The sequence below is a fragment of the Leptopilina heterotoma genome, unplaced genomic scaffold (assembly GCF_015476425.1).
Source record: "Leptopilina heterotoma isolate Lh14 unplaced genomic scaffold, ASM1547642v1 Lhet_247, whole genome shotgun sequence".
Lineage (NCBI taxonomy): Eukaryota > Metazoa > Arthropoda > Insecta > Hymenoptera > Figitidae > Leptopilina > Leptopilina heterotoma.
This window is the reverse complement of record NW_025110963.1, coordinates 915,649-932,640: the sequence shown is the minus strand read 5'-3', so window position 1 is coordinate 932,640 and position 16,992 is coordinate 915,649. Positions and strand designations below refer to the sequence as shown.

Here is a 16,992-nt window from a genome sequence, read left to right as displayed (position 1 = left end):
GTCCTCAAAATGATCCTAAAACTGGTCCTTAAACTAGTCCTTAATTCTTATCCTAAAATAAGTTCTGAAACTGATCCTGAAACTGGTCCTTAAACTGTCCCCAATTTTTATTCTAAAGTAAAATAAAAAAAATAGTAAATAAAATAAAAAAAATAGTAAATTTTTATTCAATCTGATACTAAAGGCGCTTGTTTACCTCCCCGTTTCTGAGTATTTTTTTAAGAAACGTGAAGCAGTTTTCTATGTTGAAAACGAGTTTTCTATCTTGGAATCCGTGCTAAAAAATTATTATTATGGCGTGATGATTTGAATGTCAGTTCGTAATATATTGTGATTGGTGGAAAATATGACATTCAAATAATCCCGCCATAATAACAATTGTCTATTGCGGCTTTCAATGGCTTCCAAGATAGAAAACTCGTTTTCAACTTAGCAAACTGCTTCACACGTTTCTGAATATACTCAGAAACGGGGAGGTATACAAACGTCTTAAAACTGGTCTTCAAACCAATCCTCAATTTTTATCCTAAAATAAGTCCTTAAAGTAGTCATCAATTCTTATCCAAAAACAAATCTTCAATCTGATACTGAAACTAGTCCTCAAACCAGTATTTAATTCTATTCCTAAAAGAAGTCCTCAAACTTATCCTAAAACTGGTCCTCAAACTAAACCTCAATTATTATCCTGAAATAAGTCCTCAAAATAGGTCCAATTTTTATCGTAACACAAATCCTCAATCTGATATTGAAACAGGTTCTCAAACTAGTCCTCAATCTGATACTGAAACTGGTCGTCAAATTAGTGCTTAATTCTTTTCCTAACAAAAGTCCTTAAACTGTTCCTAAAACTGGTCCTCAATCTAGTCCTCAATTCCTTTCCTAAAATAAGTCCTCAAACTAGTCATCAATTCTTATCCTAAATCAAGTCCTCAATCTGATACTGAAACTAATCCTTAAAACAGTCTTTAATACTTTTCCTAAAAGAAGTCCTCAAACTGATCCTAAAACTGGTCCTTAAACTAGTATTTAATTCTTATCCTAAAACAAGTCCTCAATCTGATACTGAAACAGGTCCCCAAACTAGTCCTAAATTCTTATCTAAAAATAAGTCCTTAAACTGATCCTAAATCTGTTTCTTATATCAGGCCTTTATTCTTATCCGAAAATAAGTCCTCAATCTGATACTTATACGTGTCCTTAAACCAGTCCTCAATTCTTATACTAAAAAAAGTCCTTAAATTGATCATAAAACTGGTCCTCAATCTGATATTAAAAATGCTTATCTTTTTACCATAGTTTTCGATTGTTATACTGAAATAAGTCCTCAATGTGATCCTTTGACTGGTCCTCAATCTGATACTAAAACTGGTCCTCAAATCTTATTCTAAAACTTATCATCAAAAAATTTTTTAATCTGATCGTAAATCTAATACTCAAACAAGTGTTTAATCTCATATGATAACTTGTCCCCAAACATGTCCTCAATTTCTTTTTAAATTAGTTCTCAGTGATATCCTTAATCTTTTCCTGATAAAACCTTGAAGCATTTGAACACCATGTTTGTCTTGCTACAAACTTCTACATAAAAAAGTAAATGAAGAAATGACTGCTTTCTGCCTATATGTTATGAAGTGATATTATTTATTTTTTAAAGATATTCGCTTAAAATACACATTTTTATTTTCAATTACAGATGATAACTAATTATTGAAGATTTTTTTATTAAAATGAGTAAATTTTTTCATTTGAAGGTCAATATAAAAAAACTAACAAAATTATCAGATTAAAAGTATGGTTTTGTTTTAAATACGTAAAATACATAAAATTAAATATTTAGAATATTGATTAATCATAATTTGATTAAATTTGTTGTTTAAGGACAACAAAGTAGGTTTTTACATTTTAACTTTAACATTTTTTACAATCTGAATTATAAATTTTTGTATATCAACAAAAAAATTTGTAAATGAAATGGCTTATTCGAATTCGAAATATTTAACGTTTTGAAATTTTGGCGTACACGATTAGTCCAATAAATATTTTTTTTGATGCTTCAGTTTTCAAATTAATTTGCGATCCGGAAATGTCATCTATCTCAACCCAGCTATTATGTCGTTTGCATACTGCTGTATAGTGGCCCATTCTTTTTTGTGAAGCAGAATTTTTTGTGAGTTTCCTTCTTTTGGACTGCGATTCGAGAACATTGTTTATATTTCTGATAACACCTAATAGCACGTATTCGAATTCTTCATTTCCGACGAAGTCAGGAAAGCTGGATGGAATTTTTTCTAAATGAATTTTGTCATCATCTTTTTCTAATTCCATGAAGACAAATGGACCTAAGAATTGTTAGATTGCATTAAATTTTACTTTTTCATACTGGTATTTTATGTATCACAAAACGTATTCTCAATCAAACAATTTATTTACAAACATCTTTTTAAAAATTTTAAATTGTATGTAATTATTAACGTTTAATCAAAGTAGAGGAGAACGGGGCGAGGCAGCCAAGATTGCACATTTTGGTTTGCGAGGCAGTTATTTAAATAGGTTAATTTTAATATCGCGTTAGAAAGCTTGTCTTATTGGCTAAAAAATCGCCATAGAACATTTTGACGTAGATTGCACTTAAAAATTTCTACAACTCTTTTCCCAAAGGATCACATTTTGGCATTTTTGAAAAAACGTGGGGTGAGGCGGCCAACTATTTTAATAGTTAAAAAACATAACTTAAAGTTAAAATTAGTGAAACATAACAAGGTAGTTGTCCTTAACTTACTTTTATTTTGTTAGTAAACTTCAAAAATTTACATTTGAATAATATTATAATAATAACATTAATTAAATTCAATTTAACATTTTAAGGAAATATTTTGTTATTCTTACAAAATGGTTTATAAAATTCAATATTAAGTTTAAAATGTATTGGAGTAAGGAAAAAAGAGAAAACATTTAGAAGAACCAATAAAATCAACACAAAAAGACGAAAAATTTAGTGTTGGCTGCCTAACCCCACGAGTACTTTTTTAAGAAAATATCCACAAAACCCGTAATATTAAAAATATCGCAATTCCATTAACACCAACGTCTTCAGCACTAAATTCTGCATTAAAAATCACTTTACAAGAATTTTATTCGTGTAACTCTATTAACTAAAATCACCAAAATAACTCTTAGAAAAGTTACATCCAAAAAGTCTGTTTTCATAAATGATACTGTAATTGCTAAACTGCTGCAGCAATAATGCCCATCTGTTAGCAACTAAAGTAAACTACCATAAGCAGTCTAAATTATCAATAGCGCGCGATTTGAAAAAATTATGCAGAAATAAAAAGCAATTGGCTGCCTCGCCCCGTTGGCTGCCTCGGCCCATTCTCCTCTACAATGAAAACTATGCAGAACTTCTACTTTTCGGTATTAAAGGTTGACCGAATTTAGGCTGAACTCCTTTTAATTTCCTACACGGAGAAAAATGGAGTATTCAACTAACTATCTGGAGGGACAAACAGACTATATTTGAGGTTAAGTTTTTCGTAACCATCTCGGAGGGATAAATAGACACTCCGATGATTAATTTGACTCACTCGGAGGGAAAAGTTAACTATCCAGAGAATCAGGCTTGATACTCAAAACCTAACCCTCCAAGTTTGACTATCCAGTTTTCTCAGTGTAGCGGAATTTCGAAAAAGTGGTTCAATTTAACAATAAATTTGTAGCAAAAATTATTGCGTAGTTTCTATTAATTTTTTTGCGGAGTTTAAAATAAATTATTAAGGAAATTCTTTAGTAAATACGTGCAGAATTCTTTTGTAATTTCTTTCGGAATTTTAAAAAAATTATTTTAAAAATTCGTTACACCGAAGTAACGCGTAATATTAAACTCATATTACTCAGTACTAATACTTGGTTATATAACTGATATGTTACAGTTAAAAAATGTCTAATCTTTGATTAAAATGTCTACCTGATAATTTTACTATAATATTATTGTAATATTCTGTAATATTATACTAATATTAAATAGTTGTCATTTTGATAGACAATTATTTTGTTAAGACAACCATTGGTATATAATGTTATTATTTTTGTTAACATAAACATTATGGTAGTTTTTAAACTAACCGCTAGATTCATAGGTGCTAGTTTCAGTTCCCTGGCATTTGGAACATGTTCTGTCTGGATCAAAGAAGTTGAACAAACTTTGTTCGGAACTGGGATTTTCTAAAATGGTGTTCTTTAAAAAAAATTCCCTTTTTAAGTTTCTTTTTATCAGGCCGCATTTTAAACATTCTCTTCGTATTTGAGACTGAGGTAAGTTTTCGAACAATTTTTGTGATAAATAAAACGCATTTATGGAACATTCAACAGAAATTCTATCTTCATACGTAGTAATTTTTTTTTTATCCAAGTTATTAATAAGCTCCTTCAAAATAACTCCTCTTTTTTGATAAGCTTCATCAACCCCATTATTTTTCACGAACATGACTAAACTCATTGCTGCATTTACTGCTTCGAACTGAGAAATTAAGAAGTTGACTTTGAAGTTATCAACAGCTGCAACAATAAAAATCTGCAACATCGAATCGATTCCACAGGTGTTTGAAAATTCATGTTCCACGTTGTTTATTATTACATTCTAAAATAGAAAAAAAATTAATTATATGTAATAGTTTACTATATTAAGCAACGAAGGGCAAAAGGCAGCCATTATATTTTTGTTAGCGTTTGCAACCCGAAACCTCATGGTCTTAGAATTTTTTTCATGACACTTCCCTAGCTAAAAACACTATTATCTCTAACCTGATAAAATCATGATAAGGAATTCTTACCCATCGCAAAACCTTTGCTAAAGACACCTTTGTATTTGCCCTACCAAAAGCACATAAAAATTAATTGCGGACTTCTTAAAAAATTTTTCATGGGAAATTCATGACTAACCCTCGAGCGCACGATTTCGACATCTGGACTGCGCCTCAAAGGTAGGTTCAAGGACCCAGATGTTTAAATGCCACAGAAAATAAAATTTGACAGCAAGATGCTAAATATTTTTCATTTTCAATCCAATTTTATGAATATAGTTAGATAAACAATTTTAAATATTAAGAAGTAATTGATTTATAAATAAAATACTTTGAAATAATCGTATAATAAATTAAAAAAAAATTTTTAAGTTGACGGTCACCGGTGTTGGGTGTAAAAGTTTTTGAATTAAATATCAACTCCAAAAGAGAGAGGAGTTAACATAGGGGTGTAAAGTTTTAACTCACTCCACTTCAACTCCCTATTGGGTGCGACTTTTGTACAATCCCCTGGAAATTTAACTCCCTTTTTTACAGTGCACTTTTAAATATTGTTAATATTGATAATGTCCGAGGAACCCATCTCGAGAAAGGCGAAGCGCATGAGGAAATTAAAGAAACCAAAAGCTTGATTGTGATAAAAGCTAGACTTAACTGGAGTTTGTAAATGGAAAAGAAATGATATTATTATTTAAGAACCATAACTTCTTTTGCCCCAGTTTCGACAGTGTTGAAGAAGTGGTGTTTTACACCAGGGTTTATCATGTTTTATTTAGGGATAAAAATAATAACTTCTTTTGCCGTTTATAGCCAGACATTCCCCATTTTTTGGGAAATGACCATTGGCCTTGACACGACACAAATTACCAAGCGTTCTTCGTGTCGTGTCAAGGCAAGACACGACACGAATTTTTCGTAAAAATCCCTGTATAAGGGATGGTTTTTTAAAGGATTATAAAATATTATAAATTCTTGAGGATAAGACCTGAACTCATAACCATAAATATTAAAAATATACTTTAAATAATAATAATAATAATTTATGGTGAAAAAGTGTCCCACTAATTTGAAATTTACATTTTTTTAAGGTTTCCTATATATGCTAATTGGAATCAGTGGCATATTTATTGCTTTTCAGATTTAGAGAAGACTATACCTCCTGGTTAAGATTATTTCCATTTCCAAGAACTGGAACTTCCTTCAAACATCCTTGGAAAAGTACCTCTACTGAATTTTTCTTATTAATTGATTCGTCGCTTTTCCTCGTTCTCCTAACTTTTCTAGGAAAATTATCCTTAACTTCAACAAATTTTTCTTCCTTCTTCGATGCACTAATTTCATATTTTTCCATCTTTTCTTCCTTTTTTATTACTGTCGAATTTTCTAGTTTTATTGGAACTAAACGAAACATTTTTGTAGAAAAATAAAATTAAATGGGCACTAAATAAGCAAATAAAGGCGAGATTAAAGGACTAGGGACATTTCTGCGCCCGAGTTGAAACCGAGGGACCATAAGTGTCTCCGTGGTCCCTTAATCTCACTATTATCGCAATCCCCTTTGCGGATATATTGCGAACACCATTTTTTGATCTAACTACACGGAAAGTATTACATTGAAGACATGATCAGTAAATTATTTTCAATAGTAGTGAAGAAAACAGTTTGTTAATTGAGTAAAAACTGATTTATTTGCAATCGAAACATATTTCGATATATATTTAAGTGAGAGCTGACGCAATAGTACATTGTGCAACAAGTACAGAAAGAAGCTGTTTTCCGACACGTGGTCGGAAAATCTTCTTTCGTACGTGTTGCACAATGTACTTTGTGCAACACCTGTTTACCGAAAAAAAGAAATTTTTATACTTTTCTAATCAATAAATTATTTTGTGTAACAGCTATGTAGAAAGTATTTCTTTACTTGCCTGTAAAGTAGGCGAAAAGTAGTACTTTTTTGCACATGAGCAGCAAAGTAGTGGAGACCGGGGCGTAATAGCTAACTTTTCACTTTTTGTGGTTTTACTCGGATATTTTTGTTCTAATTGAATGTTTATCTTCCAGAAAAGTTACTCTGGTATCTCAGCTTTCTTTTAAGACTACAAACGTCCCGATATGACTTCTACTTTTTATTCTACAACAGTTTTTCTGGAGCAATGCAGAACTCCAAAATACGCCCCGAGCCGGGGCGTAATGGATAACTCCTGGGGCGTAATGAATAATGATTGCTAATTATTATCTACAGTTTCCAATCTTATTGTATATTGTAAATTAAGGTTCCTAGGTATTCCGTGAATGCTATTTTTATTCAGCAATACTTCTCCTATCGCTTTTTCAATAATATTCTGTTATATTGGCACTTTCTCAATTTTTTTTGTAATTTCTCATTAAAATCGTAGCTTGAAATCTACTATTTGTAAATTTTATACCAAAACTTTAAAATTTTGTTAAAAACACCTAAACATACTTAAACTATTTGTTTATACACTCGTCTTAAGACTACAATCTTGGCTATACAAGTGTTTGTTTACATCTCGTAAATTTCTCTTACAAATTTTTCCCTGACAAACTTAATACTAAATTTTGCGCCTACAGAGCGACTTGAAAATTAGGAGTACTCGCATTTGCCTGGACCACCCGTCTAATGGGTTTTCTCGCCAGTGGAGAGGGAAACTGTAGAAAACCTCTCCTGAGTACAACCGGTTTATCGACAGTCGAGTTCTAATGGTCTGTACCGGACAATAATCGACGGTGCACATCATTATACCTCGACGTCAAACCTCCCGCTCAGATTGTCTCACGTGCCGAAAAAATACCAAGCCGAATGGGCGCGAACCATGGGTACTCACCCTTGGTCGCGGTTGCACTGAGCCGCGTGGCAACCGGCGTGAGACGAGGCGCCCGGGACGCAATTTATTCTTTGAAATGTAATAACTCAAAAACAAAAAAAGGGCATTCTGAAAATTTATATGCCGTTAGGAAAAAACCTCAGCTTTCGTTTGCAATAATTTATTTTCAAAAAAACGGACCGATTTCTGGGAAATTGAAAATTAAATATTAATTATCAAAAATTAGGGTAAATTTTTAAAATATTAAAAAATAAAATTCACCATTGGAAAGAGGACGAAAAAACCTTTCAGAAACATATTCTAAAAAATTTTTCCCATTACAAGTATGTTCTGAAAAAATTCACAAAGTAGCCGGTGTTAGCAAAAATTGGTCAAATTGACCCCCCTCTACCCCCGATCTGGGAAGGTGTTTCATGCCATGATATGGCCTAGATATGGCAATTTCTACACGGGGTAGAATACCTGTTTTTACAGTACTATACACGTAAAAAACCACGTATATTACTTCGCTTCAAGTACCCGAAATGGTGTACTTTCCGAGTAGGTAAAACAAAAAAGTAATTTCGTCAACGTAGTAGCGCTAATTTTAGGTACCTTTATTTAAAAGAATATTCTTGATATTTTCTGGAATAAATTCAAAATAAAAATGATCATCTTTATCATCTTTGAAGTTGTCTTCTTCTTTATAATTCACCGCATAGTAATCAAAATCATCGTCATTATCATCATCATCATTATCATCATCATCATCATCATCATCATCATCATCATCATCATCATCATCATCATCATCATCATCATCATCATCATCATCATCATCGTCGTCGTCGTCGTCTTCATCATCATCATCATCATCATAATCATAATCACCGTCGTCATCATATTTTCGGATCTTTTTCGGCTGTCCTAATATTTCTCGAATCCTATTCGAGTCAGCTTCATCGTCCTTTTTGAAATTATAATCTTCATCAGGGTCGCTACGTACTTTTTGAAAGTTATAATCCTGACGTTGCCTTCTTGATGGCTGACATTTTTGTTTTAATTTACTTAACCTTTTATATTGATTACCTTTTTCTTGTAATAACTGAGAATAAAATAATAAAATTATAAAATAATTAATAATATGTGGACGTCCACATGAAAAGGGCCTATTCTGGAACTATTGGACTTATCCATATGAGTGAATTCCTTGCAAAACTTAGAGAATTTTGAGAGTATAAAGATTGTTATTATAATTTTATATATTTTAAAAGTTATAAATAAAAAAACTAAATGAGGAAACTCCTCACGATGCAACAGATGGAGGTCTAAGGATTGAATAGATGGCTTTTTGCAATACCTATTGATATTCGATAATTTTAAATTAAATGTTTATTGCATTTTTTAAAAAAAGCCACTTTCTGTCCCTTAGCGCACAATATACTATTTAAGAGTGTTAAGAAACCGAATGAATATAAAAATAAACTAAATTTATAATTGAGCGAAACCCTATTTTTATGAACGAATTTGTAAATAAACAAGTGTAAATTAAATAAATAAATTATTTAACTTAGTTCTTTTTAATGGCTACCTTCTCAGCGTGTATTCCTGATTCAAAAGTGGATCCATCATCCTGATCGATTTGGTTCAATGGAGGATACTTCAATCGATACTTATTTTTCCTTTGTATAGCTTTATCTCTTGTGCCTAATAATTTATATCAATGGAATTTATATTGGTAACCAATTAAATGTACAATATTTAATTTGACAATTTATAGTTGTCAAATTGTAAATAACAAATTTGTAAAAGTACCAATAACGGAACACTTTAAAATTTCGTCCCTATTACGGAACAGTATTACAAAAATTGAAATAAATGCAATTAAAATTAGTGGTAAGAAAATTCTAGTTATTTCAATAAATTTTACACAATATAAGAATTATTATTTCTGTATAGTATTTAATTTAATAAGAAATGTTTAATTTTCTACCAAAAAAATTGGCTTTTTAATTATCTATTAAACTAAAATTTGTTCATTGTATTTAATTCTTTATAATTAATATTTAAATTTTTGAGATAATTCAATAGAATTGTAATTACTTATTGAATCAAATAAAGTGTTCTAGGTGTTCCTTAATAGGGACATTCAATTTGGAACACCCGTACACAGAGAAAATGATCGTTCCGTAATAGGTACAGTGCAGAGTTTTATAATTTAATTAATATTATTCTTATTTCATAAAAAATAATCATTTCAGGTCTTAAATACTATTAATAAAATAACAATCTTTCAATATATACCCTAATTATTCATATTAACACTTCTAATTCCAAGATATTTATCATAGAAATTTAGTTAGGTTAAAAAGCGTTCCGGTATTGGTACCTTTATCTTATAAAAAATTTTAATTTTCTCATAAAATTTTTTTATCCGAAGTATTGGCAAAATCTAGCTAAGTAAGTTTTATAGCCCTGACTAAAGACTCTACTGTCTTTATTATTATTTTTGTACATGAATATTAGTTTTAATGTCAATTTTCATGTTAATACTGAGAAAAATATTAACCTTAAAGTGATTGAATGTGAAACTTTTTACCCTATTTTTTATCAAACTTTAATATGTATATATATGTTTGAAATGCAAACTGGACTAAATAATATATTTTTGAAAATCGAAAAATAACTTACTGTTATTCTCGATGAATGCAATTAATGCACGGCACCATTTATTTTCATTTCTGAAACATTTGGCTAAGTATGATTTGCATGGATTAAATTTCTCGGTATCAATTTGCACATTTGCTAATGGTATAATATAAGATTGGTTTTTATGCCCGGGACATTCTTCAATGTATTTTATACAAGCCCAATCCATTTTTAATATTTTAATAAGAATTTCAAGAAATAATTGAGAATCTGAATTTCATTTCGATAGTATCGATATCGTTGATAAAAATTTAATGCAATTTAATGTTACATTTCTTCGTGTAGCGAAAGATTTGGTTTATGAAATTAAAAAAAAAAATATCGTTATGATAATTATCAATATATTTTTTTTGAAGATAAAGAGCCCAGAAAGAAAATTTTTTAAAAATTTTTTTAACCAAATTGAAAAACAGACTTTTTAATTGTTCGGAATCGAAAAAAGCATTTATCCAAAAATATTTCCTAGCTGAATTATTACTGAATTAAAGAAAAGTAATTGTTGTAAACAAGTATAACCATTAACAAATTCACTGTTTGGACAGTTTTTGGCGTAAGAAGGTGTTTTCTTCTGATAATTTGTGTAAATTGTAGTTATTTATAAAAGTTGTAGCGGTAATTTATAAAAATGTAATAGCGCGAATCTCAATTAAAAATTATTATTCAGTAATTTATGGAAATTTTTGCTATAATTAATAAAAAATGTTCCACATAAGTTACAATTAAAAATTTTTATTTTAGAACTCGAGGAAGTTAATTTTTACTTTCACTAAAGTAATTTTAAGTAAATTAAATAAGTTATTCAATATAATTAATTAATAATTAAATAAGCGTATGTTTCTTGTTTGCAGCTTTCGGATTTCAACATAACAGCAAGAAAAATAGTATAACAACAATCTTGTTCAATAAATGCGTTACTTAATAATTCTTCAACAATTTAAGGAAATAAAAAAATTGTCATACTTAAAAAAAATAAATTAAATTAATCGATTTCTGTTTTTAAAGTACTGTATTCTATGTACTGTAAAGTTTTTAAATAAAAAAATATAGCCTTATTCTAAAAAAGCATTTTGAAGTTGTATCAAAAAAGATGTTTATATGGTTTCAAAATACGTATATTTTATAAACGAAAAAATTTACAATCACATAACAATTAATAATAATAATAATAATAATAATAATAATAATAATAATAATAATAATAATAATAATAATAATAATAATAATAATAAACAACAAATAATAAACAAATCAAATTATAATCTAGGAAATAATTAATGTATATATGTATTATTTGGTCTTTTGGGTGTAAGTTCGTGAAGAAATATAATGAGAAGAAGAAAGTAAATAAGATGATGGAGAATCAAAAAAACCACAAGAAGAGAAGCTTTCCATTTTCTTCTAATTTTCAAGTGTACGTATGTACATGTGTGTGTTAGAGTAAGAAAGAAGAGAATATTTTATTGTCAGGTTGCATGAGTTCACACTTTAAGCCACTAAGTGATAGAAATTTGTTTCTGAAGATTCTACACTCTCATAAAGAAAAATTCTCTGTGCATCTATGGGCTTGGATTCTAGAAGGATATTAATTAAAGATTTGTTTTCAATTATCTGACAAGTTGTATCTGACATGCCTTGGAAGTAAACTTTCAAATGTGCGTCCTTTTGCTTCTATACAACATTTTGCTCTCCTGATCAAGTTCAAGCTGCATCTTTTTAACATTTCAGGAGTGACTGTTAAAAAAGCTTCTTTTATTCTCTCCCGTATCTGTTCTTGGTTTTCAACAGGTTTTGAATAAACGTGAGCTTTAACATGCCCCCAAAGAAAAAAATCGCATGGAGTTAAATCCGGCGATCTTGGGGGCCATTCTCTTTTTGTACCGAGCGCAATAATACGTTTTCCGTATAATGATCGAAGAGTCTTCAACGCCACTTTACTTCGGTGAATACCCGCTCCATCTTGCATAAATCTATACTTCCTACCTGCTGCGATTCCACTAGCTCTAACTAACCTAGGAACGTAGTTCTTTAAGAAGTCACTGTATCGTTTTCCATTCATGTATCCATTAATTTGGAAAGGACCGATCTGAAAATAAAGGAGATTAGTATCAAGAATAAAAAAGTTTAAATTTATTTACCATTAATATCTAAATTGCAGCAATATTGCTACCATCGATTTAAAACAAAAAATTTGCCTTAGTAATTTTTTGTAGTATTCGTGCGAATAAATCAGAAATTTTGTTCAGAAATCAGAAATTTTTTCAATAGGGGAGAGTGGGGCAAACCGGCCAGGTGTCAATATCTCCAAAATGGCGAAATTGGCAAAAGTGCTATTTAGAAATTTGAAACAACCATGTGTAGTATATTTTACTTTTGTTTGTGCAACGCTGGGAGCAAAAGTTTTTTTTATTTTTTTTACACTTTTACGAATTTTTTCTTAAGGAAATTCTAAGGAAATCGTGTAATATTTCCAAATATTAGGTCTTGGGTTATGAAGGTACACACCTCAGGAATATTTACCACCAAAAACTTTGATGAATTTGCAAAGCGTTTCTTTTAAACAAATATTTATTCTCAAAATGAGCCTGTGGGGCAAACCGGCCATAGGATATTTTCATTGTATTAGAGTTCCAAAAAAATTATTATTAATTAGAATGTTTTTTTCATTAAAATTTTTACTTTCAATGAAAAATAATTATCTTCCAACGAGAATTAGACCCTTTAATATTGTTTCTCTGATAATTTCAAACATTTTTTTCGGTTATTTAAAAAAATTATTTATTTAATTAAAATTCCATCCTGTATTATTATTTACATTATTACAACCATTGTTTGCATGATTCTTTATGTTTGTTGTTATTGTAGATTATAAAAATGCAATATTATAGATAAAAAACGTAGATGGCCGGTATACCCCAGGGGGTGGGGCAAACCGGCCAGTTTGCAATTTTTTAAAAAATTAACACAGCAACTAAACAATAAAAGATAAAGTTTAGGTGTCTCTAGGAAAAAGTTGCGCAATTAAATGATCTTTCTAACAAGCCATCGAAAAATGAAATCGGTTGATTCGTTTAGTCACAAGAGTAAAAAAAAATCGTGGGTATGGCCGGTTTGCCCCCTCTCTCCTAATTATAAACCACTTTTTTGTAAGAATTTTGTACAATATTCTTAAAAAATTGCTTACTAATGTTGTATGCATATTTATTAAAAATTCGTCAAATACTAAAACCGGAATCATTTGTTTTGTAGGACGCTTACCAATTGGCCATCTAGAATCCCAGCCCACAGATGCACAGAGAATTTTTCTTGATGAGAGTGTGGCATCTCCAGAAACAAATTTCTGTCACTCCAGTAGTGTTCATTTCTGTAGTTGAATGGACCTTCTCTAGCAAAACGACACTCATCGGTGAAAAGAATGTTATTTATAAAAGTGGGGTCACGCTCGTGTCTTTTTACAAGCCACTTGCAAAATTTTAAACGCCTTTTACGATCAAACCGGTGGCTTAGGGTGTGAACTCTTCTAAAGCTGTAGTCATGCAACCTGCCAATAAAATCAAACATTGATAAATAACATATTAAATATTTAATATTATTAAATATTTTATATTTTTTTAAGACAAATCTTTGGAACCTTTAACTTTCATATCTCCGCATATATTTTGATAATATTTTAATCGAACTTTAAATTTGAATTATTTTTTGACAGATTTTAAAAATTATTTTTTTAAGTTTACGAGTAAAATTTTTTAATTATTGTATTCCATTTATTATTATTATGCAAATTACAAAACTTTTTATTTTCAAACATGAATTTTTGAAAAATTTCAGATTCAAACTTTCAAAAAATTCAATTATTAACTAATTTAATAATTAATTATTGTTGTTTATAAATTCAAAATTTTTATTAAAATTCTTCGCGCAAGAATTCAATTATTTTCATAAATAATAACATTCTTTGTAAGAATTTAATTATTTTTATAAATAAAAAATTTTTTTGCAAAAATTGACAATACTTTTCAATAAAATTTTTCGAAGGAATTCAATTTTTTTTTATTTTGAATAAAATTTTTCGATAGAATCCAATTATTTTCTAAAATTTTAATAAATCCTTCTAAACAATTCAATTATTTTTAGATGTTATAGTAAAATTAATCGCCAAATCAAATTATTTTTATAAATAATAAAATTGTTCTCAGGAATTCAATTATATTCGATATAGTTTTAATAAACGTGTAAAAATTATCAAATATTTAATTATAATTATTACCAGACACAATAATTTAAAAAAATTGAAAAGAATTTTATTTAATTCAATTATTTTTAAAATTTTCATTTAAAATTATTTTAAAAAATTAAATTTGTGTCGAAAAGAACTTAAAGAAGTTCTTCAAAAAAATTAATTATTTACAAATTTCTAATAAAATTATTTAAAAGATTTTAATTTTTTATTAATAATTTTAATGAAAGTTTAATTATTTTCTATATTTTAATAAAATTCCTTGAATAAATTATAATATTTTATAGAAAACTTGAATTATTTTAAAAATCTGAAAGAAATTGTTCATAAATTTTAATTACTTTCAAAATTTCCAATTAAAATTATTAAAGAAACTTAACTATTCAAAAAAAAAATTGTTAATAAATAATTTAATTTTTTAGTAATTAGTAATAAATATAATAATAAGAATAATAATATATTACGTAATATAATTATTATTATTATAAATTATTTATTTATAAATTTATAAAAATAAACAAAAATTGTTTATTGAAAAGTTAAAGGTTCTAGATATACGATCATATAATAAATAAATTTAAATCCAGTATTATCTCTATTATTAAACTTAAAAATTATTTTAAACTGTTAATATCTATTTGAACTAACTTTGCTTCCTTTACTGTCGCCTGCGCCATGGAATAAGAAACACCATATTTTTTCGCAACTGCTCGTAGTCCGGTTCGAGGATGTTCGCGAACATATTCTAGAATTTTTTCTTCAACCTCAGCTGTTCTCCTCGACCTTGGTCTCCCTGATATATTTTTATTATCAGGTTTGATTGGTCCTCCTTCGTTAATTCGAATCATCGTCCGTGTAATAACTTGGTGCCCGGGAAATCGCTGATTGTCTGGGTACTTTTCTCTATATAGTTGAGCAGCTCTATGACAGTTACCTCCTGATAATGCATGGCATTGAATCATTTGCAAATATTCTTTTTCTGTATAAACGACCATTTCGTATAATGTGTCAAAAAAAGAATGAATGTTTTGTCACAATAACAAAATAAAAGAATACGCCAACGTTTACTTCACTTTAGTAATGTGAATTAAGCAGTAACTGAGAGAATATTAAAAAACTTTATAAATCCATATTTTAATATTTGCAAAAATTTGATTTTTTTATTTCAAATATACTTAGAAAAAAATCTAAGGAAGGGTGCTGAGCACGACTAATTGAACTATTGTACGCTAGACAATGAAAGAAATTTATTTTATTTGTCTCATTGTTCAGATATAATTTATTTCTCAAATTTTACTCTGTTGCAAGTATTATTATAAAATTTCCAACTAGAATTGCAACGGTGTTACCATATAACATTCCCAATTATAATATTTTTCTAAGTTGAAATGAATAAATAGGATAAAAGGCTTAAAGAAGATTTTGATTAAATCTTAAGTATTTATTTAATTAAGAAGCAAAATATAGTACAAATATTCAAAAATAATAAATTTATATTCTGAATTTTCTTTTGACTAAAAATATAAAAACCTGCAATGTACTGCTCCGCGTGGCAGGGTGCGCAGGCATAATAATAACAGTTATTACTATATTTTTTAAACCAGAATTTAAATATTGTCGATTTTCGGGAACTGTTTTGTTATACAAAGATTATAAATGAACAAAAAAATTTTCATTTTCTTCTCAAATTATCCAAAAATTTTGTAATACATTTTTTGAATTCGTCTGTTGATAATTTCTGCGTACAGTTTTTAAATACATAGACTGAAATAAAAAATTGACTTTTTAAAAAAAAGGTTTGAAAAAATAAAATTTGAATTGCTTTAAAAAAAGAATATTTACTCGACTGTTTAAACTTTAAAGGTAAGTGAAAATAAAAATTAAATTAAATCAACACATTTTGCAAGTTATACAGAGTTAGCTTTTCTTTACTTGTACAATTTCAATAAAATAAATATTAATTTAATAAAAGGAACAATTAAAATAATTACAAAATTAATAGTTTTTTTATAGTTATTTTGATAATTTAATTATAAAAATCAATAGATTAAAAAAATATATTTTTAATAAAATTGTTTCAAAAATTTTGATTTTTTTTAAGAATAAAAATTGATAAAATTAAATTTTTATTATTATTATTGTTTTACAAAATGATTAATTTAATTTGTAGGTAATTAAAATAATTATTCAGTTATTAATTACAATATTAATTTAAACAATCATAACTAATTATTTCATATAATTAATAAAATTAATTAATTTTTTTTATTCAATTTTATGAACTTCGTGTAATTAAAAATTTAATATTAAATAAAATAGGTAATTTCTATTACTCCTATTATTCTATTAACAAAAAATTTTATCTTTATATAAATTTATAGAAATTTCCCTGGCCTAAAAAATTCCCTGACTTCCCTAACCGTTA

The 16,992-nt window shown here is 28.2% G+C and overlaps 2 protein-coding genes across 2 annotated transcripts in view; one reads left to right on the top strand and one right to left on the bottom strand.

Annotated features, from left to right (window-relative positions):
• LOC122503182 overlaps positions 1-16,992 on the top strand; it is a 70,573-nt gene that overhangs the window by 36,558 nt on the left and 17,023 nt on the right. The window lies entirely within an intron of this gene.
• LOC122503181 lies at positions 11,637-16,403 on the bottom strand. Its single transcript, XM_043613627.1, has 3 exons — positions 15,216-16,403; positions 13,589-13,871; positions 11,637-12,416 (listed from the first exon to the last, which is right to left on the bottom strand). The coding sequence occupies exons 1-3, from the start codon at positions 15,560-15,562 to the stop codon at positions 11,934-11,936; spliced, it is 1,113 nt and encodes a 370-aa protein (XP_043469562.1). The 5' UTR covers positions 15,563-16,403; the 3' UTR covers positions 11,637-11,933.

Bases quoted from the DNA above. Each gene is read 5' to 3' on its own strand.
- LOC122503181 (XM_043613627.1), bottom strand. From the start codon at position 15,562: ATGGTCGTTTATACAGAAAAAGAATATTTGCAAATGATTCAATGCCAT. The intron at 13,872-15,215 runs GTTAGTTCAAAT...TTTTATTGGCAG, and splicing joins GCGACAGTAAAGGAAGCAAA to GTTGCATGACTACAGCTTTA. The intron at 12,417-13,588 runs GTAAGCGTCCTA...CTTTATTTTCAG, and splicing joins GGATTCTAGATGGCCAATTG to ATCGGTCCTTTCCAAATTAA.